The 27,564-nt window shown below is 32.7% G+C and overlaps 3 protein-coding genes and 1 long non-coding RNA gene across 8 annotated transcripts; 1 reads left to right on the top strand and 3 right to left on the bottom strand.

Annotated features, from left to right (window-relative positions):
- Window positions 1-1,327: 1,327 nt before the first annotated feature.
- LOC131628804 (ubiquitin carboxyl-terminal hydrolase 2-like) lies at window positions 1,328-6,606 on the bottom strand. Of its 5 annotated transcripts, none has more exons than XR_009291899.1 (6): window positions 6,340-6,606; window positions 5,617-5,685; window positions 2,767-5,440; window positions 2,246-2,552; window positions 1,913-1,987; window positions 1,328-1,624 (listed from the first exon to the last, which is right to left on the bottom strand). XR_009291899.1 is itself a non-coding variant. In XM_058899620.1 (4 exons), the coding sequence occupies exons 3-4, from the start codon at window positions 5,433-5,435 to the stop codon at window positions 2,306-2,308; spliced, it is 2,916 nt and encodes a 971-aa protein (XP_058755603.1). In that variant the 5' UTR covers window positions 5,436-5,440; window positions 5,617-5,685; window positions 6,340-6,606; the 3' UTR covers window positions 2,126-2,305. The 5 variants fall into 5 exon arrangements, 2 of the variants coding, with proteins under 2 accessions (XP_058755603.1, XP_058755604.1); XR_009291900.1 differs by having other exon boundaries at window positions 1,821-1,987; XR_009291901.1 differs by lacking the exon at window positions 1,913-1,987.
- A 6,617-nt stretch (window positions 6,607-13,223) lies between these two features.
- LOC131628805 (uncharacterized) lies at window positions 13,224-16,234 on the bottom strand. The gene is made up of 2 exons (XR_009291902.1): window positions 13,812-16,234; window positions 13,224-13,688 (listed from the first exon to the last, which is right to left on the bottom strand). It is a non-coding gene; the product is annotated as an uncharacterized LOC131628805 (long non-coding RNA).
- A 2,389-nt stretch (window positions 16,235-18,623) lies between these two features.
- Window positions 18,624-20,845, bottom strand: LOC131628831 (glucan endo-1,3-beta-glucosidase 4-like). The gene is made up of 4 exons (XM_058899642.1): window positions 20,704-20,845; window positions 19,274-20,524; window positions 19,138-19,165; window positions 18,624-19,032 (listed from the first exon to the last, which is right to left on the bottom strand). The coding sequence occupies exons 1-4, from the start codon at window positions 20,771-20,773 to the stop codon at window positions 18,882-18,884; spliced, it is 1,500 nt and encodes a 499-aa protein (XP_058755625.1). The 5' UTR covers window positions 20,774-20,845; the 3' UTR covers window positions 18,624-18,881.
- Window positions 20,846-25,734: 4,889 nt separating this feature from the next.
- On the top strand, window positions 25,735-26,217 carry LOC131628812 (uncharacterized). Its single transcript, XM_058899626.1, has 2 exons — window positions 25,735-25,828; window positions 25,889-26,217. The coding sequence occupies exons 1-2, from the start codon at window positions 25,735-25,737 to the stop codon at window positions 26,215-26,217; spliced, it is 423 nt and encodes a 140-aa protein (XP_058755609.1).
- The last annotated feature ends 1,347 nt before the right edge of the window (window positions 26,218-27,564 follow it).

Below are 27,564 nucleotides of genomic sequence, written 5' to 3' on the forward strand. Positions count from 1 at the left end.
TGTAAATGATGGCTATAAAAGTCGTGAAATGATTCGGTTTAAATGAAAACTACTACTAGTGTATTTATACATAGAAAACTTGTGAAAAAATCATTAGTGAATGTCATAAAATACTTTGAACAACCCATGGAGACCTCTTTGATAGGCATAAACACACATAGTCTAGAATTCCCTTTGCTTTTTTTTTTCTTGGTCTTAAGCCAAACATGTCACTTATTCTCAAATACACAATACTTGCACAAACTCAACTTGTAATTACAGACGCCCTTCAATAAATCTCTCTTAAAATTCCACCATCCAACGCTTATCGAGATGACCTAGACCCATGTTCTAAAGTTTGACTGCTTCATTAGCCTAAAGTAGTACAATTTGTAGGTTATGTTTGTTTCAAGGTATGGAATGACATTCCTTGGGATCATATTTTTAGGATTATAATTTCTAGAAATAATACTTCTACTCATATGTTTGGAAAAAAATTAATTTTTTTTGGGAATGATTATAAAATTTGTTTAATTATAAATTATAAAAATAAATGTGAATGTTAATGGAAAGTAACACTCTGTTGGAGTTTATTCTTATGGAAATCTTAGATTCTTACACTTTAAACATATGAATGACTATGAAAAAAATCATGGATAAATAATAGGGTTAAATATGTTTTGGTCCTTATAAATATTTTAAATGTTATTTTTAGCCCTTATTAAAAAAATAACATATTTTAGTCTTTACAAAATATTTATACGTGCAGTTTTATTCCCTGCTATTTTTTAAAATTTTGAAAATTATTTAATTACCCTTTAACTTTTAAATTTTTGAATATTTTTTTCATACATATTTTAGGATACTGTAAAATATTTATTTATCAAATTATAGAATTTTTTAAAATGAGAAGAATTAAATATAAATTTTTTAAATTTTAAAATATAATGATAAATGTAATGAAAATTTTGATTTAAAAATCAAATCTTGAATTTCTTTTATTTCAAGGAACTTTTTATAACGTTCTACATGTTCGCAAAATAATCATTTAATATGTCTTTTTTATAATAGACAAAAAATAAAATTTTATAATTTTATAGGAAATAAAAACATACTTAACCCTAAATAATATTCCTTAGAGTAAACACTATCCGAGAACAATTTTAAAAACTTAAAACAAACATGAAAATGCCGTATTCCCAAAAATGTAATTTCAAACGTTGAAACAAACACATAGAGGTGTGATCTATAGTCCTCTTAGTTCTCGTAACTACCAGGACGGGCTAGTTGACCGTTCATATATTCTTCAGATCTATATGAGAAATTATTTGTTTGTAGGAAAATCAAATTCTTCCTTAATTATAGTACATATTTGACATGATTTAATGTTTGCAGACCACCATCATCCATAATAATTTTAATTTGTCCTATTATTGTGATAACATGTGCTTCATCAATACTCAGATAAACGAATTCAAAAGTATTTGATCAGACTCTGCTAAGAGCATCTAGAGTTAAGAATCCACGTTTTTTTTTTGCACTTGATAGATGAAATAGAGATTATATCTCCTCCACTGCAAGAGTCATTTGTTTGCACAGTGTTAGTTTGCACTTGATAGATGAAATAGAGATTATATCTCCTTCACTGCAAGAGTCATTAGTTTGGACAATATTAGAAAAACTTGTTGGGTTCTGCAACAGTCAATAGTCTAAATAGCTCAACTTTTGGTTAAAATGAATCCTAAATACCCCCATTTTTAAATTAACAAATAGGTCAAAATAGATTAAATTTAAAAATAAAAATCTAATATACGACGAATAAGCTTAAGTTTAAAACATACCCCGTTACTAGCTCAATCCAAAAATAAATGAACCAGTATGGACCAAACGCACAAAAATCGATACTTTTTTGGATTTTATTGGGCTTGCGTACCTCACCCGTGGGTTGGGCCAAATGGAGGTTTGGACCCAAACCTCATCAGCATTTGTCTTACAATCTTGTCATAATCTATGCAGTGACCAGTCAAAATTTGGAGTCAGATTAAGACTAACAAGCACAACAATGATATTGAAAAAAAATAGTGACCAGAAAGATAATGCAAAAATACTAGATGATACCGGGTTTGACATTAATCAACCAAAAGAATTATGAATGTAAAGATGAAAACTTGACATTTGACTGTATGATACCGCATTGTACATTCAATACCTCATTACATGTCTGGAAAAATGGTATACAATATGTGTCAATTGCTTTTATACTCACCTGCAATGATGTATCTCTCACTCTTCTAAATGTATAGCTAGAAAGTAGATGATGGTCCACTCAATTTCTTTCATAAAACAAAATGTATGCCTCGCATCGAAGAACTTCATCAAGGGAAACTTCACGCACATAAGCATCGCTCGCATGATACCATGTGGAATTCACATTCTCGTTTTCTTTATTATTGACCTTCTCTCTGTTCTTCTGGCCCCCTCTAACGTAAGCAACATAATGACCCCCTCTCATTGTTCCCGAGTGCTCCACTATACCAACCAACTGGTATTCATACTTTTCTTCATTTATACACCTTTAACAATAGAATCGGGAGTGAATCACATGCCAGTGGACCAATACAAATGAATAAAGATAATCAGTAAAATCTAAGGTAAAACTGAATTCAGAAATCCAAATTGTACACGATGATTTTCAAAACAGTTCCTAATTTCCTAAAGTAAGATGCACTGGGCAATTATAAGTTGTTCATACTTCAAAAAGAAAGAAACTAGCAAGTAAAAACATACCTGGGGTCCATATAGGATCTAAGATCCAATGTTTCTCTGAAGTCAACATGACCATTTAATTTACTTAAGCGGCCACGAGCATCCTGGCTGAATCTCTTTAGATGAATGGTCAAAACAGGTGGGGCTTTATAAATGAGGACCCTCTTAGTTGCATCCCTATTCACTCTCATGCTTTCTAATTCGGTCTCTTTGTCGCTGCATTCTTCTGAGTCATTATCATCATTATCGGACATTGGAGCATCTCGTTGGACATTTCCAGAAGTACAAGAATCAGCGGCTGAATCATTGCAGCTTTCTTCCTTGCTAGCTTGTTGAAAAGATGAAGACTGTAATTCACCATTATGCAGCTCTGTGCCGTGCTGAACATGTGAAACTGAACTTTCTATATTCTTGTCACTTTTAATATCTCCATTTCCGCTACTATTGACTTTAAGAGAACACGAACATGAGTTAGATGCATGACATGATTCATCATGACTACCACTTGCATTTCCATCAGATAGAATTCTTGCCTGCTTTTTCGCTTTCTTCTTTTGACGTTGGAGGATTTTTGAACAGTTCTCACAATGCCAAGCATTTTCATCAGAAAGAAGCTCGGGTTTTATAAAATGTGCCAAGCAACTCTCTACAGAGACTGGAGAATCTGTATCATCTACTTCATCTGGATCAGATTCACTGATGTTTCTAATGATAGTAACAGCTTCCACATCACCGGATGAAGAAGGTCTGGGAGCAGGACCAGCAACAACTTCAGGTTCATTAAATAAGCCACCAAAGACATCAAACTCTGATTCTTCTGGACCACCCCCCAAAACGGATGAGGAGTCCTCACCACCCTCTCTTCCCATGATGTCCCCGACTGAAGAACTTTCTTCTTTGTATGGAAGTAACAGCACTTCTGAATTTTGAACTTGTATAGGAGCCTCATCTTCCCACACATTTGATGAAGAAAAATCAGGTCTTAGGTTTTGATACTCCTGAGGGAAACAAACAGGACCACTGGTTTCACAACTAGCTTGTTCAGGAAATACAGCCAAACGTTCATCCTTGTTCTCAGAGTCCTGTACCTCTGGTGTATCTTCCTTCTCAGATATAGAAGCATATTCATCTATCACAGTTTCATCTTCTACATAATCCAACCATGCAAAATCATCTGATGAACCAGTCATTTTATTTGCAACACTGTCAAGCACTTTCGTTTGTTCAGACTCTCCAACAGTAACCAAATTAAGTGGAGACAAGTCCTCTTTATTGGCCGCACTGCTTACTTCTTCAGAGCCTAATACTGTAGAATCAGCAGAAGAAACCGCCATTTCCCCGGATACTGATATCATAGACTGATCAGGGCAAGATGATTCATGGCTGGATGATTGACTAGGTACATCTTGAACGGGTAAGGGATCAGCATCCTTGTTAACTTTGACTCGAGACTTTCCCACTCTTTTTGGTGGAAGTTTTGTCTTTTTCGTTCGGGGTACTAGGGGAGCCTTCCGAGACGGAGGTTTCTTAGTTGGAACAGAAAGGGAAAGATCTAAAAAAGGCTCATACACTGTTGAGGAATGCCTGCATTCATTGCAGCATACAGTACTAGAGATCTGACCCCCAAATAAGGCATCAACTAAAGTATTGGAAGAGGTCCCATCTCTTTTGAGAGTACCATTCTGCTTCCTTCCTGCTAGTTCTTCGGTACTCAACCCATCCAGTAAACACCGGAGCAATTCGTGACTGTCATGTTGCTGATATCCTCGAAATTGGGGAGACTTAGAACATACACAACCAAAAAAGGATCTTGGATTTATAATGTTTCTGAATCCAGATTCTGGGTTTGTTTCAGTGAACAACTTCTTCAACGAAGTGATCAGTGGCCCGACAGGGGCATCATTCTTTAGAAAATCATCCCGCAATTTATTCATGGCGAGCAGATTTTGCATGATTGAATTAAAGAAACAAGTATTCCCAAGATTAACCATGCCTCGAACTACATAACCACCTTGTCCATGGGAATCACTTGTGGACAGAGATCCTGACTTAATTTCTGCAGTTACACTGCCGCCCCCAATGGAAACATCCTCAATACCCACTAACGATTTTTCTGATGATCGTCCTTTTAACAATTTCACAACATCAGGCAAAATATGACTTGTTTCATCAGTTTTCTCAATTTTATCAACATGGATAAGCATGTCGCAAGGAAAACACCAACAAAGTTGAGGTTTTTCGGTATTAACCATTAATGGATGTCGGGTTTTCCTCGAATGCCCAACGGCGTGACAATGATGGGCTGTTGGTAACCCCATACCTCCACATGTGTAGTGGCCGCACTCCAAACAAACCCATATAGACTTCGAATCTGGTTTGGAGTCCAATGATACACCACCTTTCTTCTTCACATGTTTACCTTTTCCTTTACCACCCCTCCTATCAGCCGCCCCTTCCCTACAATCTTCACACCTTATGGATCTAGAAGACCCAATCTTACCCGACAATACATCTAATTTCACACCTTTAACAAGATGAGGACAAGAGTTTCTCTCTTTTGAAACTGAAACCCCCTCATCAACAGACTCAGTGGTTGGATTTTCCGATTCCTTAACACTTTTCGGCAATAAAGGTACAGCAACTCCCGACTTAACAACAGTCCTACTCTTCTTTTTTGTTTTCTTCCCCATTGTTCCTATAATCCAAAACAAATCAATGAACTATACCAGCACACAACAGACAGAAAAACAGATATCTAGTCCCTCTTACATTAAATACCAACATATGTTGCTTGTTGTTACACACAAACAACCAGAGGGGAAGAAAAAGACTACAAAAAATAGAGGGAATTAAAAAAAATCATTCAAATACCTGCAAATCAGGAGGGGCAAGAGAAAATATTCAACAGGTCTTCAAACTTTAAAAAAAATTGCGGTTTCACTGCAAGTGACAAATTAACTAGATTCATCAAAGGACCGATCCAATACAACCCATGCAAAGCAAAAAGAAATTACTCAAGTTACATATAAAGATAGAGAGCATAGTAGTTAGCAGGCTAATGTTAACACAAATGCTTAGGGTATGTTTGGACTCAGGGAATTGTGAAATGTGAGGGAATGAAATGAAATATAATCAGGTTCCATCGTTTGGATTTCCAAATAATAGTTGTTTCATTCCGTCAAATTAAAAAAATACACTAACAATGGAATGGAATCTGTGATACATTCCACTCGGCTCCATTTCATTTCATCATGTTCCATCAATCCAAACATTGAGTTAGGTTTAGAAGAGTGCAAGACAATAACTTTTATAGACAAATGCAATTCAAATATCCATCACTGCTCAACAGAATCTAAGGAGAGAAACAAACATGAATTCAAATATACTGAACTGTCCTACCTAGTGATTAAGTTAAATTACTAGTATCATCTAATAAAAGCAAAACAATGGCCGGTGCATAAAAGTGGTGTGAGAGTGAATAATGCAAGAGATTCAGAATATAACAACATGAGAATCAGATCGAACAGTGAAACCCATAAACTAGGGAAACGAAGGAACTGATAAAATAAGGAAAATCATAAAGTGGATGGATACCTATGTGTGTGTGGAATGGGCGGTGGATGAAAGCGGATTGGTGAGTGAGAGAATCGATAATCAGAGAAATGGAAGATTGAAAGATATGCGGAGTGATGGATTGGATGAGATGAGACTCCTCTCTCTCTCTCTCTTCCTCGGTGAGGAGTGAGGAGAGAGAGACGTGCGAGGTTTGTTTACCAGTCCAGTCGGGTCACTGCCCCTGATCCGGTCCTCTTTCCAACGTTAATATACCCTAATTACTTTCACACTTCACCAACACTGCTACGTCTACTCAAGTACTAGGGTTTTTGGATTTTTAAGGTTGTGGTTTTTTTACTCAAAATGATGAAAAAATAAATATATGATTTTTTATCATAAGAGAAAAATATGTGATAGATGATTGGATTTTATCAAAGAACAACATAGTTAATAATGGGATATGGGTTTGAGAGTATTCAAATTGTAATTCTATTATATATTTTTTTTAATAAAAGTTTTTTATCTGCGCAATTGCAGAGATTAATCTTTCGAGTTGGTATTCTATATGCGATACTATAGAGATTAATTCCTTGCGCAATTGCAGAAATTAATCTTTCGAGTTGGTATTCTCTATGCGTTAGTACAGAGATTAATTCCTTGCGGAGTTGCAGAGATTAATCTTTCGAGTTGGTATTCTCTATGCGATACTACAGAGATTAATTCCTTGCGCAATTGCAGAGATTAATCTTTCGAGTTTGTATTCTCTATGTGATATTACAGAGATTAATTCCTCGCGCAATTGCAGAGATTAATCTTTCGAGTTGGTATTCTCTATGCGATACTACAGAGATTAATTCCTTGAACTGTATACGACTATATAAATGATCAAACTCTCCCTCAAAAGATTTAACACTGCTAAGTGTTGAGAACATTTTGTTTATATATAGAGAAAATAATCAAGGAATGAAATATGTTTAATAATTGAAAATAAATATATATCGATCAATGCAAGGAAGGAAATAAGCTTATGATTGAATGGGATGGAATGACAATTGGGAGGGTTTCAACAATCTTTTATAATACTTGTTTTCATATTCGGTTTGAAAAATTCATGTATTTGCATAAGCATCAACGTTTTTACCTATATTTGTTTATTATATGTTGCTAAGTACACATACGCATACTCATTATTCGTATTCTTAATAAAAATATATTAATCAATTATTAAATATCATATCATTTTAAGTTTTTAATAATATTAAAAAAAAAATCAAAATTTATACTATTAAACTATAAAATAAATGAACACTTATATTAAAACGGATAATAAATTAGTTGTGATATGTTTTGTAAAATTGATAGACATACATTTCTATAAATAATATAAATTAAAAATATATAAAAACATAGTGTGCGGGAATGACGTGGAGTCGGTACTTGCTACACATACCCGCTTATTTTAGTGAGTGACTACTTGTGATCATGCTCATGCTTATTTTGCACATTTTTATCCTACTTGTTATGAGTATATTTTGAAGGTACCCACCGTATATGGGTTCAATTGTCATCGCTACCTAAAATATATCATAAAATTTCTTGTCTAATTGTTATAGTCGTATATGCCCCCTCAAGATGTAGGTGGCCTCGATGAAGCTCATATTGCGTGTATGTTTTTGAAACCTTGGTATTGGCGACAGTTTAATGAATAAATCAACAAATTGATAATCCATGGATATATGTTTCATCTAAGAGTGAAATATTAGATTAGAGCAAACATGTGTTGAACCTTTATTATCAAACAAATATTTGGGAGTGTGAGTTATAGGTAGTGAAACTCGTGCAATAGGTTGATAAGATACATTACTTTTCTCGTTGTGATGAAAACTCGATATTCTGCCTCTAATATGCAGTGTATAGCAATATCAAAGTAGCATAAAATATATTGTTCCATAGAGACTAATTATTACTACTTAATTATGTCAAATCTTTGTTTAGCTAAGATGATTGATAGTTTGAATTTTGAAAGTTATTTTGTTTTTTAAAAAAAGATAAATCTTAAAAATGGGACTTATGATATATGATTCATGCCTCTAACAACCTCCTGCAAACTTTAATTTGTTACGAGAATAAAACTCAATTTGTAGAAAAAAACCCTTCTTTATATAGGTTTGGTGTGAAATTAGCAGAAGAAAACCCTTCTTTATATAGGATATTGGAAAGCTAAAAAGGAAACGATCCAGGGACATTTGTAATGCCCCAATCGTATGGATCATTGTCCTAATCAATTAATTGGATGAGTAAAATAATCAATTATCCTGGCCAATTTTGGAAAGTTAAGATAAAGAACCATTACTAGTCATCTAGACACTATCACAATAGATTATATAATCAATTAGGCTTTTTCTAATTGATTGGCTTAGTGTCCCAATCGATTGGGTGGTTCAAAAAATGCTTCAAAAGGAAACTTGGTTAATTTTCTTTCTCTTGAAAACATTTTAAAGAGTTTTGATGGTTAAAACAGAGGTTCAAAATAAATTTTAGTGTGTGTGTGTGTGTGTGAGAGAGAGAGAGAGAGAGAGAGAGAGTTTCCTTATTATATTAAGAGTTAATTCCATACTTTCACAAAAATTCTAGTCACTCATACATACGCAAATCGACAAGCTTTCACACTTCATGTCTTTTACAACTCTAAGGCTTCTAAGATCATTTGCTAGATACATCGATCATATAAGCACTTCAATGGAATCTTGAGTCTCCTTCTTGTTGGGGATTGAGATATATTCATGTTTGGTCACCATCATTAGAGGGTTGGAAAGATATTATCACCAACTTCAACAATCATTAGTGTTGTCGTCATCAAAACACTTAGGAAGGTTGTCAGCGGGATCATCACCTTCATACCTACAAGCATATAGATCCATACTGTCGTGTCACAAATTGACACAAAAACGTTAAAAGCTCAAATATACTTTTCACAAAAGTTTACTTTTAAGAAAATCAAAGTGTTAATTACTTAATCCCCGATAACGACGCCAGAAACTTGTTGTGTTTTAATTTGAATCTTCTCTTAGACACATGTGCAATTATACACATCCCACTTGTAGTAAGTGATAAAATAGTAAGATTATCATTATCACATGATTAGATTAACTTAAATTGATTCATCAAAGTGTAAACTTGCAAATAGTCATGATCAAAATACAATAATGATGGTTATGTCATATATTCAAGGTTGAACAGTAAGGCATAAGATTAAAGAAGTTTGAACAAAAGTAAGAGGCATGTTGAGCAATGTTCCATTTATTGTTGTTCATCTATAATGTGTAAGGGGTGTGATATGTCCTGGTAGGTGAGGTCAAAAAGTAATCTAATGGTGTATGCCTACAACATCAAATACATGCAACTAAGTAAGGAACAAATGCCTAAGTCTCACATTACATTAATTCATGTTATTTATGATTCTTGCTTTTCCTACTTCTTTATTCCTAAAGTAACTGATTAGAAAATATTCTTATTCTAGTATTTCAACCATATTTATCATGAGTTACATTTTTCAAAGGAGTCCTCAATATTAACAATCTTTTATCTACTTTTAAGATGATCACTCAAAGAAATAAATGTATGATAATAAATTGCATGATAAAAAACATCGCTAAAGATCACATTATTTCAAACAAAAGATTACTTTGCATTAATCTTCACATTGTTCAACGTATGGAGTTTAGCTCATGGTGAGCTTGGAAAATATAACAAATACAACAACACGAATTTTCAAGCTAAACATTTCTAAATAATATTGAAAATGAAATTTATACCTAAGAGTAACACCACAACTTTTTCCAATCTTCAATCAACAAGATGAGAGTTTTGTCACGCTTGAGCACATTGCATTCTTTAATGAAGGTAGTGATGGACTTGCTTCCTTAAGATCCGATACAATCTTCTTCTTCTTCATATTATTCTTAGTGTTTCTCTCGAGTTTTCAACTTCTTAACCTCCTTTCTCTTTCTATAAGATGATCCTATTATAGCCTTCTTTATATTAGAGTTTTTTCCTCAATATTGAATCGCCGACCTCTTGATTGTATTTTGGTTTGGCCCATATAGTTTAGAATATTCCTCTTTCTTATCCTTTCGTACCAATGTGGGAAATATTACACAGCGCGTGTAGGGGACAACTTGTCTCCTACCAATCTGTAGTGCAGAGTAACATGCAACGCGTAATTGCACCACAATACAACTTCTTTAACTTTCCAGCTTAGCCTTTGTACCCTTCCTTAAAGTCTTTTCACGTCGGTTCAAACTTTGAGAACAACCACTCCTTTTAGCGTCTTCTTCCTCTAGGGCCTGCTGATTTGAGGTATACAGTTCCTGACGCCCTAGAGCTTGACACCAGAGTGTTCCTACACATGCATAAAACATATAAAACATACAAAATAGGAATATTTGCCACCCTCAGAGGCAATATGAATGTTGGATCCTCAAAGAGGAATCCTTTTTGTTCTTAGAGGCAATATGAATGTTAAATCCTCATAGAGAAATCCCCGTTGCCCTCAAAAGCGATAAGAATGTTGAACCTTCATTGGAGGATCCTCGCCAAAATAAACTCAAGCAATGGTTGAGGAGCTCGCCCCAACTAGAAATTTACTTCGTCAAGGCAACATGAAAGACTAACATCGCAGAAGTAAGTGTAAAAGAACATGTAAAGGGTGAAAAGATGAATATCAAACAAAAGGTTCACATGCCTAAAACATCAAATGTTGCCATACTTGAGGGACTCTCCCTCTAAAGAAACATTTACATGTTCGACTATGAACAATGACCTAAGAGTTGGATAAGGCCGCCTTTACTAACTATTGCATGTGGGACTCGATTATCTAAGTCTCGCCCACAATAAAATTATCTTTTGCCTAGGATTAAATCACTTCTCCATTTCCAAGGCTTCGTGCTTGAGGAATTGTAATAGGATAATTTCACTAGGTCCAAGAAAGGATAACCCAATAGTAAACAACGAAAGACCTAACATTTTAATAGTGGGCAGACGTCTGGAAGTGGCGAGACAGGTCGCTCAAAAGCGACGATACAGGTCGCCCCATTGGGCCACCCAAATTACCTGGCCCACCTACTAAATAAAGATGGGAGAAAACTTGTTTGAACGATAATGATCAGAGGAGAGGGTCAAGGAGGGAAAATTGTCTTCTCCATGATTCACGGGAGAACAAGTCCTTCCTCCCCACGTTTCTGATGAGAGAGTTGATAACTGCTCTGCAGCCCATGCCCAAGAACCTTTATAAATACTTTAGTCTTGGAGATGAATCAATCTATCAAATCATCTACCCAAAAACCATATATATATATATATATATATTTTTTTTTTCTCACCACTTTAAGTGAATTAACTTTAAACACCCTCAACAATCCTAAACACCACAATCATTCAAATACAAGGTTACCCTCATTTTACTTTTTTTGACGAAGATAAATTTAAATGTATAAATCATGTTTAGAACTAGTAACTAACCCGTGCATACGCACAGGTTTTGATTTGTTACGCACATTTATTTACATAATATATTTATTTTAAATAGAAAATTAAAAAAGAAAATAAATATTTAAATATAGATTTTATTTTATATAGAAATATTTAGATCTATAATAAATTTTTTTCCGTAAACCATTTTTGAATCAAAAATATTGGATCATAAATATTATTTCCCGTATACAAATTTTATTTTTGTTTAGGTATCATTTACAAAAATATTTGGATTAATAGTAAATTTTTGTATATAAAAATATCTAGAACAATAATAATTTTTTTTCCGTATACCATTTTTGAATAAAAAATATTTGAATCATAAATATTATTTTTCGTCTATGAAATATATAGATTTATAATAAATGTTTTCTCGTATGCAAATATTATTTTTGTTTACGTATCATTTACAAAAATAATAATAATAATAATAATAATAATAATAATAATAATAATAATAATAATAATAATAATAATAATAATAATAATAATAATAATAATAATAATAATAATAATAATAACCACTTATATCGGTTAAATTTATATCTAAATAAACAAACAAATTATAAAATATATGACAAAAAATTATAGAGAGTAAATTATCGTTGTTTGAAAAATAGAGTAGAAGATGAGAATATATTTCTAAGTAAGATGTTATCAATATTGTACGTGGCTTTCTCTTAGAACTAAATGTTAATGAATTCTTCACTCAAAATTCTATAGCATACACAAATTCCATAAAAGTTAAAACTAACATAGAAAAGAAAACTTCATTTTTGTCTATGAAAATGATTAAAAAAACTACTACAATATTCTACCTATTTAACCACTACAACAATTTTAATAGTAAAAAAACTACTACAACAACAAATACTCATTTAAACATCTCCAGGTTTCTATTACTATGTGCATTTAATCATGAATGGCACATGATATGTATCTAACACTATCTAATACAGAAAGTGCTTTTAAGTTGTTCCATCTTAGTATACTAATTAATCATGAATGAGTAATTAAATTGAAATCTAAAAATGGTAAAGATAGTTAACATTCAAGTGGAAGTGTTTTTCAATTGACAGAGAACACCGTAAAGAAATAATAAATGCCATAGTTGTTATTCTCATAGTTCAACACCAATCTAAATGTATAGTTTAGTTCATTATAGTATGACCAATCAAAATTCACATAATTTCATCAAGGCCAATGATAACTCATCAAGGCCAATGATAACTCATTCTGTAAGTGTTAGGTGTTAGATACAGTTATGCAGAAAAATCATCAAGGCCAATGATAACAGCATTCCTTTTTATATTATGTAAACTATAAAGTAAGTGTAATTCTTACTAAGGATAACAAATAAAGAGGGCAATAGAGACAAAGAAGACAGTCAATAGATAACTAATTTAAATTAATTCATGTCTAAAAGATAACTTATCTTCTTTTCGATTTTATCGCTTAGCAGATGGATGTTAATTCATGCCTCAACAAAATAACATAACAAACGAAACAAAACTGGGACATTCGATCCGGTCATGCCACCGACCGTACAATTTTTTTAGAGTTGGTCATCACTACATGGTTTATTGCCACCATCAAATCCACATTACATTCCAAAGACACTACAAAAATTTATAAACCAAACAAAACTATCATGAAACCTACTGTGTCCATCTTCAATTTCAACATGTTGTCATACTTCATACCATCCCTAAAATCCATGGGTTGAAGTCCAAACAGTGAAGAAACTTTTGCTTAAATAAATCCACAGCACACCGCCATTTTAAGACCTTCATCCAAGGCTCATTAGGTCACCATTCATTTTTATTTGGCCATGCCTTTAAGCTATTGTACCAGACCTGCATAATCGCACCAAAACACACCAATTCAATTAAGTACACAAACCCAAATCAAAGCACAATGCACATGCTAAACACATATGCAATTTGAGGTCAGAATTAATACAAGAGGCAGACACTCACTCGCAGCTCAAGATCCAACATGATATCAACGCAACGTGTTAATTTCGGGTCAGTTGGAAACGCAGCAAGCAGTCTATATCATCCTAAATCATTACTTGATTCCATGATTCAAAGTCAACTGACTGTAGCAGCCCCATTTAAATTCACTAACAGTTCAACATAATGATTAACCAACAATCCCTAATCTCACTAACCAAACTAATTGTTTCACTCTTACTAACATATTCCTAACATGCCACCATAACCTGCTTCTATTAACCTTTCATTAGTCTGAGGCTAACACTAAATCCACATTCAAGCCTTACCTTAATCTCCATTTAAGCTGAACATCACCATAATTTGCATCATCATAAAATCACACCAATGTGCCACGCCACTCTATCATAAAACCTTATCTTACAATAAGATCATGAATACAGCTGAATGGCAGTGACTTGAATTCCTGCTATAGAACTAAATTATCATGGATAACACACAATACAGGATAATAATTATTACATATTGTGCATTCACTCAGAAATAATAGTAACCAAAAGGGATTAGTTTTCTAAAGCAGGTACAATTAGGTTCCCATTGTCTATTCTGAAACTGATACCTGGAATGTACTTGAGCCAAACAGGGAAGCCTCTAAAAAATTGAACCATTGAAGTTGTTAAAAAACTTTGAGTAAAAATTATTATAGTTTAAGTAAAAGAGAAAACTAAGACTGCATAAGTACATTCCAGGTATCAGTTTCAAAGAATGCAAAGAATGCATCCAGCAAAGAAGTAAGCCTTGAGAAGTTTGCCTGTCCATGCAATCTCCTACAAAGAGTAAACAAATTTAACGGTGGAGATTGACAAATTTAACGTTGGAAATTTAATGCAATCAAGTAGTTTTAGCTTCCTTCGAATTATGTTCCTAAAGGTGTCTTCTTCAAACGGTGTCTTCTTCAAACACAATTCAATTCAATTTGTGAAACATATTAAGCCTCTCATCTTCCAAGACAATGAACACAAAATAGAGAGAGTAAAAACATCCTAACCTGAGAAACTTTAAGAACTAATCTCGTGAGGACATAAATAATAACAACTTGGTAATATAAAAATCTCTTGAACCAGTAAGCCCATGAAATCCTCCCACGAGTATGAGACCTGAGTAGCAGCCCAACCCAAGTTGAAAATTGATACAAACATGATGTAACTCACAGTTTCAAAAGTAGTTGAATCAGAAGTAAGAATTGCACATGGTAGACAACGACCAAAAACAGAAAAAATTAAATAGCCACCAATAAAGATCCGGCACCATGTCATATCTTGAAACATCCAAACTAGTCTATCTATAAAGCAAGATAACAGAAGTTATCATTTCTATCAAAATAAGATCTGAAAGGCGAGTGACAAACTATTAAAGTTTCTTAAAATCATATAAAAGTAAAAGCTAGATTAGTATCAGTTCAATCAAATGAGGTTCAGTTTGAGTAACATCCAAACTAAATTTTGAAACTCACAATAAATATTTGTTACCTACGCTATAAAAGATTATTATGTTAGGAACACACGAATATTCTTAGTGACGGAAACATATAAGCATATAAGTTGAAAAAAGTTTAAACACCAGTTCACCAACAAATACAGTGGCAAATGCATCTGCCACTTGACCCGAAAGCATCACAATAACTGCATTCCTGTGAAATGGGGAAAATGAAGAAAGAAATATAAAGATATCAACTTTTGTTTATTCTAATGAGCTGAAATAAGCTTTTGATACATGTAGCACCGTATATGAACCTATACTAAAATCAGAATTAGAAGATGCACTAAATGCTTCAGCATTAACTGTATCCAAGAGAGCACAATTGTTACACAAAGAAGATGCTAAAGTTTGTAACAAAAAACCCTAAAATTAAAACATGACATTTCAAAACATGACATAACAAAAACTCTAAATCGCACACCGCTGTGAAATCGACAAAAACTTTAGATCCGCCGCCATAAACTCTTCGCTAGAAACAAAACCTTAAACCACAAACAAATCTCCACCTTCTTTGCTTGAAATCGAATCAACATCCCAAAAGCAAATATTAACTTTTTATCTTGAAATCAAAACAAATGTTCCCCAAACTGGTTTATGCTTGAACTCATATGATTCGTCCACCATCACCCTCGCCACCAGAAATAGGTTGCCTTCACCACAAATCTGCTACCGTCGTTAAACCCCACACCGCACGTCATAAAGTATATTCGTAAACTATGTTAACAGAAAAAATCAAAATAGCAGAAGAAAACATGAATAAAGAAGAGGAAGAGACAACTTAAAAAAAAGGAATGTGAAGAGAGAGGAGGAGGGTTCGGATGAGAGAGAAGAGACATTGCTTGTGTTTTGCAAAGCAGGTTTTGGTTTAGAAAAAAAATCAGTCGTGAGAGAATGGGTTGCAAAAAGTAAATAGGGTTATTAGAAAAAAAAAATCAGTCGTGAGAGAATGGGTTGCAAAAAGTAAATAGGGTTATTAGAAAAAGACTTTTGGTTGTAAGACCATCTCCAATAGTGCAACCCATTCTTGAGTTCTTTATGGGTCCCACCAGCTATATCATCTCAAAATATTTTATTTAATTTTTATTTTATTGGTGTAATTATAATGGGTCCCACAACTTTACCTCATAAAGTAATTTGATTGGGTACCACAATTTTTTACTAGTTGCATTGCAATGCAACTGTACTATGACATGACCAATTGTTTGAATATTTAATTATTACATTTATGTACAGTTGGAGAACTTAATGGAAAGTACTACCATTGGAGATGCTCTAAGAAACCAACAAAATAAAAGAAAATTTCTTTATAAACCTCCCAACCTTCTTGGTCACCTCCGGCGAAAATTCCAAAATGCCCCTATATTTCGGAAATACATTTTCGAAATCACTTTTTTTTGAAAGATGTTTTCGGATATGCATTTCCGAAAACACCCTTTTTTTCCAATTAAAAAAAAAAAGGTGAATTCAGAGATGCACTTCCGAATTCACCCCTGGAATATTTCGGAAGTACACTCCCGAAATATTGTCTGATACAGAAAACAAAAATCAAGGTGAATCAATTGTATTAATAATATAATTAATTTGTATTAATTAAAATTATATAATTACCAATATTAGATTAAAATTAATTGATTATATAATTGCCTGATAAAATTAATTGATTAATTTCCAAAATTAGATTAAGTGTTCTTTAAAAAAATAAACTGTTGTATTCAATTATATTTATGTTAATTCTTTTCATTTTGGTACTTTAATTCTATACATAAAACTTTAAATTAGTAAAAATAATTATTCAATCTTTTCTTTTCAAATATTAATTCTTTTCATTTTGATAAAACTTTAAAATATTATTATTCTCTTAATTTAATTGTTTATTTTTTAATCTTTATTTATTTTTTTAATATATATTTTATCAATGATATGTCATTAAATAATCATTAGAACATATAAATTAATCAAAAAATTTATATATATTTTAATATACTGAATATACAAATATCATGAGTATTTTATATACCATTGATAAAACTTTAAAATATTATTATTTTACTAATTTAATTATTTATAACTTTAATCTTTATTAATTTATTTTTTAACTATTATTAACTATTTACAAAGTAAATAATTGAATTATTAAATAAATTATTTATAAATTGTAATTATTTAACTAAATTATTCAGATTATCTAATAGTTATTACGTTAATTATAAAATAGCTAAATTATAAATATAAATAGTTTAATAATTAATTACAAAATATAATTTTAACTTTAATTAAAATTTATTACGGTAATTATAAAATATCTAAAATAATAAAATTCATAAAAAAAATACAATTAAAATTTTAATTTTAACAATTAAAACTTAACTCAAATTTATAAAATTTAAAAATTAAATAGGAAAACTATTAAACTAATAATAATTTAAATTTGTATTGATGAAATGTCATAAAAAAATCATTTGAAATACACAAGTGCACCACGTGAAACTTTGCAACAAAAAAAAAATTAAATTAAAATAGTAGCAAATAATTTAGAGGAATCAAAATTTATAATTTTTTTAATATACTAAAAATAATAGTTGATAGATTCAAAAGAATAAAGAAACAAAGTATCAAAATGAAAAAAATTATTAATTAATAGAAATAAAATGAACTGAATATGGCAGTTTTTGGGTCATTCTAATATAATAAATTCATTCTAATTTTGTGTATCATTATTAATTCAATATAACTAATTTTCAAAATTTTTAACATATCTTTTTTTATTCTAAAAGGAATGTACTTATTCCATTTATAAGATGTTTTATTTCATCGGTCCAAAATTTGAAATGGTTGTTCCCTATAATTAAAATCAATATATTTGTCTTTATTAACTAATAAATAGTATAAATCTTTGAAGATCTTAATTTTAAACCACCATTTCAAAATAATTCTATACTTCAAAACTTCTGTGTTTTTTCGGAAGTGTACTTCCGAAATCCCAAAAAATAGGATTTCGGAAATGCATTTCCGAATTCTGGAAAAATTTGAAAAAAAAATTATTTCGAAAATGCATTTCCGAAGTAAGGGTATTTAGGGGTTTTCGCTGGGGGTCAGCCCCATAGGGAGGTGGAGAAAGAAATTCTCAAATAAAAGATATTTTTTGCCCCAAAAATATTAATTTAGACTAACATAATCAAAGGATATTTTTGTGAAATTCAGAACAGTAAATTTTCTTATTATTATAGATAAAGAGCAACACATCATAAATTAAAATTAGAATAAATTTTAAAGAAAAAAAATAATTCCAACCCGGTTTATCCAAATGTATCTATGTAAGTTTATATCACTAAAACAACTTTTGGAATTTGAGAACAAGTGCAAACAATTATCACTAGCTAGTTTTAAGGATGTACATTGTTAAAACATTGCATAGTCAATTCACCATTATAAGGAACACAAATTAATACTATATCCCTTTTGTTATCTTCTAAATCACCATATAATAAAAGATGGAACACAGTAACCATTGAATTGCAATTGCGAGCTAAAAGGGCAAGGGCAAGGACTTTGTAGTCATAACAACATCAAAGCCAAAAGTAAACTAGTAGAAGAGAACACATAGTGAAGACTAGACCCTTGCAGCCTCAAACTTGAATCAACAGGACCTACAGGTCCAAATGCCATAGAAGAAAAGCTCTCATCACCACCGGTGCTTGCATTAGAACTGATATAAAAACATTCAATGCCAATTTTAGTTTTACAAGAATATAAAAATTTACTTGTAACTCTAATTCATAATAATTGATGTATAAGTGGATTGCATTCTCACCTTCCTGCATATATACATGATCCATAACCTGTATAACAAAATATATGTTGAGATTATATATTGTCTGATGTGAAACTCTTAACATAAGCATAAACATGCAGTTAAAACATAATACAAGAAAGCTACAATAACTTACTTGGATCCTCTGTAGTTATAATAGCCGTATCATCGAAATCACAAGTTCCTCCAACGCTACGCATTTTTTGATAATAATCATTATAAGCATAAGAAGCATGGCTTTTCACATTATTAGGGAAATAGCAGGGTCTCCCAGCTTGAATTGCAGCACAGTTTGCCCGGCCTTGGCCGCAAGCCCAATCCAAACCAGCTTCCATCTTTTCATCATCCGCGCCATCTTTAGCCACACAAAACGACTTCGAAGAATTTCCAAAAATCTTATCAAAACCACCAAAACTCAAAGGATACACACTACTTCCATTAGTAGTATAAAAAAGTCCCCAATGTCTCTCACTTATAGGTCCTATTCTCTTATCTTCATCAAACAGTTCATATAAATATGTATTAATTGCAATCTTTGGTTGACTAGGAGGACCTGAATCATTAAGTACTCTCCTAATCAAATTATTCACATAGGCCTCAGCATTTTCTACATTTGCATCGGGCTCGTTAGATCCGCCTAAATGCGGCCAGCCCGATTCTGTAACAACAATTGGTATATCATTGAAATTTAAACCTTTTATAGAATAATAAGTAGCATCCACCATAGCATCAAACATACTGTCATAACGGAACAGCGTGTTCGGATCAACAATTTTCTTATCAGAAGGAAGCGATCGAAGTAAAGCATACTCAATCGGGAAAATACCATCCCCTTTAGTATAACCATAATAAGGATAAGCATTCAACATATAAGAAGAGTTTGTATTCTTCAAAAATCGAAGAATTTGGTAAACCGTCGAGTTCCACGACGAGTTAAAGGCAGCTGTAGAAGGAGGAAAAGGCTTAGGAATCAAATCCATGGACTGAGGCGTCGATACTTTGACACGAAAATGAAGATTCGAGGCAACCAAAGCACTGTAAAGATGATTCATAGCAGGAACAATAACAGGAGCAATATTTGGGATTGATGTGAGAACTTCACTACCAAGTGCTATTGTTGTGATGTTTGTATGAGGCATGTAAGCTGCTATGTTCTTGCTGATCCATGACGCTGCAACCGATGGAGATTCTCCGATTTTCAGTATCTCTTGGTCGGTGACACCAACTATAGCTTCAATGCCAGTGTTTGATAGGGCTTGTAGCATGTGAGCATTGGCATCATAGAGACGCACATGATTGATTTCATGAGATTTTAAAATCGCAACGATGTTTGAAGCCGAAGGTAGATCAGAAACATGAGTGCCTATGTTTATTCCCACAAATGCACCTGCATTATATGTTAAAGTGATACAATGAGATTTATAGAAGTTAATAGTATAACTAACTCTCGTGTAACCGATTTATAACTACCTCGCAACTAATTTGTAACTAACTTGCAACTAACTTGTAAGTAATGTTAATATCTCTACCAATTGTTGAGAAAGGAAAGGATGATATAGAAATTACCTGATACATTGTTTAGAGAAGAAACAGTGAGGAACAAAACAGTGATGAGCCATTTTTGGAGGTTCTTCATTGCTTACAATCCCAAGAAGGAAGAAAACAAGACTACATGTGAATATTGAGACTTTTATGCCATCCTTGTTGATATGATTTTCCCTCCAATTCCAAAACTAAACTAAAAAGTCTTTCATATATCTTCTTTTTCTTTCTGTTTGTCATCACGTATCACATTGCTCGATGCTAAAAGTGAAAAACGGAGCCAAGAAGTCAAAGACGCGTTGGTGCTATATCATTATTATATGTTGTGTGCATTTATCAAACATTTCTAAAAGTACTCGCTCCATCATTTTATACAAACACAGTACCTATTTTACTTTTTTTCAATGTGAATTTAATTTATTCATTTTGTACATTTTGCATTTGTTAGTGTGGGGATCTAGATTGTCCCGTTCGAGACAACTTAGTCACTCTTATAGGAGGTTTTCATGAAGTCTCACCACTCCATGAATTAAGACACCACAACTATATTTTAATGATGTTTAAGATTAGAATTATATTACACTTAAGGATTAATTAACTACCTTGAAATGAGGTTTAGAACATGAAACTAGGGGTTTTAGGAAAATTATGGGTTTATGGTTCGAGTCGGGAAGTTCTTGGCTTCGAATTAGAATACTAGAGTTGAAAATCATGTTGGTTTTTCCTCTTATTTGGAGAGGCCCAATTAGATGTGGGTTAGTGACTCATATGTGTGTAAGCCTTTGTTATCATTTAATCAGTGTTTTAAAAATTAGATCGGTCATTAAACCGGTGAGGGTATTGAGTCACTGGTTCATTGGTTGAACAACTGGGTCATTGGTCGAACTGCATGACTAAATCGGATTAAACCGGATAATTCAGTTGAATAAATCGGCCTCTATTATAATACTATATATTTATTAAATCGGTCGAACCCGATGACTTAGTCTCTAAAAAATATCACAACACCTACGAAATTTTACAATTTTAAAATATCATAATTTCACATGTTTATTTTTTTACATTCAAATTCTAAATATAATCATCTCTCATAACAAAATAATACAAAATATAAATTTAAATAAATTTTAAACCAAGTTTACTTGCAAACAGGAGAAAAATTGTTTCAAATAAGGTTTGAATAAAGTCTAATTATATTTTATTTATAAAAAAAATGATGAAAACAACGTCGTTTTGTGTGAAAAAAGAGAGTATGCATTTGAACCACCGATTTTCTAAAACCGCCGGTTCACCGGTTTTTTCTGGTTTTGGCCAGTTCTCACCGATTCAATAGCATATCTGGTCCAGCAACCAGGCCAGACCGATGACTCCTTTGGTTCCTGATCTGGCCGGTCCGACCGGCCGGTTCGGTTTTAAAACACTGCACTCAACAAAGAGGATTAGGTTATTCTTTCATTGTGTGAAAGTGAAAACAAGAAAAAGTAGAGAGAATAGTGAAATCCCGCAGCCCTATTTCATCATAGAGCAGTTCCACTAAATTGGATCTTGCGCAAAATCCAACGGCCGAATCGTCCTGAAATTTTTACGCAACGTTCATGACTCATATGAGCACATTCTGAATGGATTCAGAGTTTTCTAAGTCAGTGTGTCAAGTCCATCTTTGAGGTCAGAATTTTTGGTGTTTTTTTGGGTTGTTTTGTCTCTCTTGAATATTGTTGTATTCCAAGATTAATTGTAAATCTTGACGATGTTTATGTATGCCTCTAACTAGTGTTAGAGAGAACCTTGCTTGAACCCATTGTTGATTATAGTGGAGATTTTAAGTGGCCTACGGGTCCCGTGGTTTTTTACTCCTAGTTAACGAAGGTTTTTCCACACTAAAATTTTGTTGTGTTGTTTGATGTGTTTTTTGTTTTGTTTATTGTCTCTAAGTTGGATGTGATATTTGGAAGAGTTGGTGTTGTTGAATTATTCCGTTGCGTTTGTGATTTCCTCCCAACAAATCAACAACATGGCCACCCCTCAATCGAATCAGAGTCAAACTTGATTTGAATCGAACCCTTTCTTGATTCGAATTAAATTCTAAAAAATGTAGAGATTACCTCTTGATTTGAATCAAGCAAACTCTTGGTTCGAATCAAGACACTAAAATTATAAAAATTAGCAGTTTTAAAACACAATGATCTCTTCCACTAATATATATCATATAAACATGATCTCAACATCAATTGTACAGAGAATCATAACCTTTATTTCACTATCCACCCTAGTGTATAGGCGACATACTTTAGGGTGAGGGTTGGTCCTTTATGTCATATTGTGAGTCTTTACAAATATATCACTACACGGTCCCTCAAGAACGAAGACTTGTAAAGGGAGAAGTGATTAATCTCTCCATTCCTTTCACCTGAACCTCGTAGTTACGGGTGAGTCCCTCAGTTAGTAGTGAGTTTCACATTTAGGGTAAAGTCCCTCAATTAAGGTCAACTCTTTTAGTTAGGGGTGAGTCCCTCAACTAGGGTTGGGTTACTTTGTTAGAGATAAATTACCAAACCCCTACCAGGCGTCTCCAGTGTAGCTTGTGTGTTAGCTGAGGGATATCAAACATTAATAAATTGATGTAAGCGTCCAATTTCATTTAATGTAAGAAATGGTGATTTATATTTGAGACACTCAATAGTCCCGACCTTCACATGTGTTAGAAACGTGTTAAGCTTTTTAATGTTTTATGGAAAGCCTAAAAGATTTTTGAGTGCATGTAGGTTCAACTCTATAAAAGGACTCAATTGTCTTATTTTTCACTTTCTTTACTCATCTTGTTTGAAAAATCATCTGCAAACTTCCTCCAATTTCTTCCACTCAAACTCTATTCAGGTATCATTTTTCTCTCTCTTTCTCTTTCGTAATAAAAATGGTTAAGGATTTAGAATAAAATGCAGTTTTGTAGGGCCCTAGTAGTTCTAGTGCCGATTACAATGGTGGTAGTGATTTCTTTTTGTCTTTGGTGTTGCCAAGAAAAAAAGAGATAATGGTTGTCTCTTCCGTAGTATCTAAGGAGGTCGTAGATATTGGGTATTCTTATACTGCTGAGGGAAAGATAATATCCTTTCAAAAAGATGTCGATGTATCTTCATTGGAAGTTGGGTATATGGTTGTTTTCTAGGTCTCTTCGTCAATAGAGAAGGTTAATATGGCCATCTCTTCTGACTCATCCTCCCTTAATTCTACTTCCACCTCCCCCTCATTAAGGACATGAGGTTTTTTTTCTCCTTTTCCTTTTCTAAGGTAGAAGTTATTAGAGTTCTTAACATTGCGCCTTCTTAGTTGGCATCCAATAGTTGGGGCTTTGTTAAGGCATTTGAAATCGTGAGCCCAGGGTTGGAGGTACCCCCACACTATAGGGGTGTCCGTTCATTCTACACCATAAGATCTCCCACAAAAGGGGGATGGATAACCTTTGTTCCCCGTATATTGATTATACTAACATTATTGTTGCGGGTACTGAAATGTTAGTATAATTATATCAAGGTAATTATGTTTATTAACTTTGGTTGAATATTGTCCAAATAGGAATTATATATGAGGTTTTAAGCTAAACATGTTAAAAGCTTATCGTTGGGGATTGTGTGATCAATTCTTATATGAGATGTATCAAGTAGGAGCATTTTTAAAATGAGATGAGAGGAGCAAATATCTACCATTACATTAATCAAGAGAGAGAAATTAAAATCCACATTAATAAATAATCTTTAATTAATTTATTAGTAGATATTTGTTCCTCTCATCTCTCATTTAAAAAATGCTCCTATTTGATTTGTTTCATATATATATATATATATATATATATATATATATATATATATATATATATATATATATATATATATATATATATATATATATATATATATATATATATATATATATATATATATATATATATATATATATATATATATATATATATATATATATATATATATATATATATATATATATATATATATATATGTTGAGGATTATCAAGTTTTGATTATCTTCCATTGGTTCTTGATTGGTTAAAGATTAACCATATTACAAATTTTCCTAGATTTGAGATCAGCCCGATTAAAATCTCAGATGTTATCGGTTATCCGGTTAATCCAAATTGAGCTCAGATATTTGGAACTTGAAGACTAACCACTATGAGGTCTGTGTTTGTGGAGAGAAGACTAACCGATTCAATCTACAGTTGGGAAAAAAGATTGGCCACTTCATTCTCAATAAGTTATTAGAGAAAAGACGCAAACACCCAAATTAATTGTCTTGTATCATTTGGTTAAAAGGACAACCATAATTTCTTTGTATAAGGGGGTTCGTGAGTTTTTCCTACTAAAAACTCTCAAATATTATTGGAAACTCTTAAGACCAAGTGTTAGGGAGATGAGTAGATCCTTTTTTTTCTTTCTTTTTTGAGCGAACAATTATAATTCTTTGTGTTCTCTTTCTTCCTTTAAATTTTTAATTTCTGCATTTTAAATATTTACTTTCCGCAGCTTAGAAATAGAAAAATATTTTCAAACTCTGATTTAACTTGCCAAAAGTTTTTAAAATCATGTTTTTCCAAACAACACAATTCAGTCCTCTTCTATGTGCATCTTCTATTTGACTCCATGTTTAAGTGTTTCCCGCCTTTTGATAATTCGTATGGGGAAAGTATATTCTCATGGGAGGTATACTCATTATATGTGTTACGGGGAGTTAAAACTCCAATTTCTCTTTATCTTAACCTTTCTTTAAGTCACCTTCCTAAGAGATGCTTTATCATCATAAAAATGGAGGAATAATGTGGTTTTATGTGCTTAACATTTTTTTAGGATGCCAAAGGGGAACAAACTAAGTTAATCATAAACATCATCAAAGAATGAAGAAGGGATAACTTAAATAAAAAGTGTGATTATTGTGCATATTGTGAAGAGGGGCGAGGATTATAAACAAGCAGTGAAGATTTTCAAAGTCAGTAAAGAGGATAGTCTGGGCCAGCAATATGTCGGGTGGAAGCCTCCTAGTTCTAACATGATCAAGCTTAATTCGGATGGTGCTTGCAAAGCTAATAATGCAGCCGGTTGTGGAGGCCTTTTACGAGATCACAAGGGTCAATGGAGAGGAGGTTACTCTAAATTCGTAGGGTAGTGTAATGCTAATGTGGCTGAGTTTTGGGGAGTGGTAGAGGGTTTGAAGCTAGCAAGAAAGCTAGGGGTTAGGCACTTGGAAATTAATACTGATAGTTTGCTTGTCGTCAAAGCGATTGAGGATGGCAAAGTTGGGATGGTTGACTGTGTCGCTATGCCGCGTCGGATTATGGAACTCATGGGCGAATTTGAGGTGGTAATCATTTCTCATGTGTCTCGAAACGCAAATGCTTGCGCTGATTGTCTGGCTAAGCATGGTTGTAGGGGTGAAGTCCTTCATCACTATACTGATCCTCCTCCGTTTCTAGCTGATCTTCTTGAAGCTGATTCGTGTGGAATTATTTTTTCGTCTGTTGTTATTGAGTAGTTGTCTTTTCTTTTGGGCTTAGGCCCTCATTACAATTAAAAAAAAAGTGTGAAATTTTTTATGGTTGACTGAAACAAAGATTAAATGTAAATGAGCAACATCAGTAAATGAACTTAACTATTGAAAGAACTTCATCTAATTTGAAGCTTAAGTTTTATATATTTTTGGGATTAAGATGTAAAATAAGTGAAATGTTCTCTAAGTACTAAAATTATAGACACAATCACAAAATGTTCTTCAAAACTACATCTCTTTTCAACTTTTTTTTAATATCTTTTTTGAAAAAGGCAAAGTCTTTTAAAATGGCAATGCGATTTGTACTTGCTAAATATTATGGTGTGTTTATAATTGATTATGGAGTAAAATTCAACTTATAATCGATTATAATGGCAGTGTAATTTGTACTTGTTAAAAGTACAATGAGTGAAAACCCCTATTTGTGTACAATTGCTTGAGGATTTTAGGGTTATTGTTGATGATAGGGCAAGCTCACGCGGGATGGTAAGAAGCTCTAGATTTGTCTAGTTTCAAGGTGAATTGAATGTTCTATCAACTTTCATAGATGAAGTATTCATAGAGATCTATTGAGCCTGAGTTCTAGGACCCAAAAAGCATTTATTCTCCCCTTTCTTAGGATCATGAGAGTGTTACTACTCCTATTTTTGTGGAGAATGTGGCTAGTCTCTTTGATTTTTATTATATACCGTTAATACCCTAAGACACGTCAATCTCATGTTGAATGTTCCTATCAGCTTCCTTATTGTTTTACTTCTAAAAACAATGTAAAATATGACATTTTCATTAAAAAAAGTTTATTTCGAGACCAATAACAAAAAAATCTTGCGGCCAATTTGAACAATAGGTATAAAGATAAAACATTGAGAGGTATGGTTTGTGATAGAATCAAGAGAGGCGAACAAGTTTAGGTAGGTTATGATATCCTACACTATCATAAACAACAATAGCCTATGGCATGTGCGAGTCAAATAATCTCACTCTTTTGATGATAAAATTTGGATTGAATAGATACATATTTTTTAAAGGCATATTAAGCCTAAGGGATGCAACCCACTTAATTGATATGCAGTTTCAATAAAAAAAATTATACTTATTTACTTATGTATGCTTTACAGAATTATGCATGATTGTCTAGTGTATTGCATGGGCAGATGCACAATGTCTTAAAATTTGGACCAATGACTAGTTCACAATCAAGGTACTAGATCATTAGGTTACTGGTCACACTGTTGGGTCACCGTTCATACCACATGGTTGTTGATCAAATATATGAAAAAATAAAAATCTTAATTGACATAAAATTGTGATTGTATATCTTTAAAAAAACTT

Source organism: Vicia villosa, unplaced genomic scaffold (genome assembly GCF_029867415.1).
Source record: "Vicia villosa cultivar HV-30 ecotype Madison, WI unplaced genomic scaffold, Vvil1.0 ctg.000481F_1_1, whole genome shotgun sequence".
Lineage (NCBI taxonomy): Eukaryota > Viridiplantae > Streptophyta > Magnoliopsida > Fabales > Fabaceae > Vicia > Vicia villosa.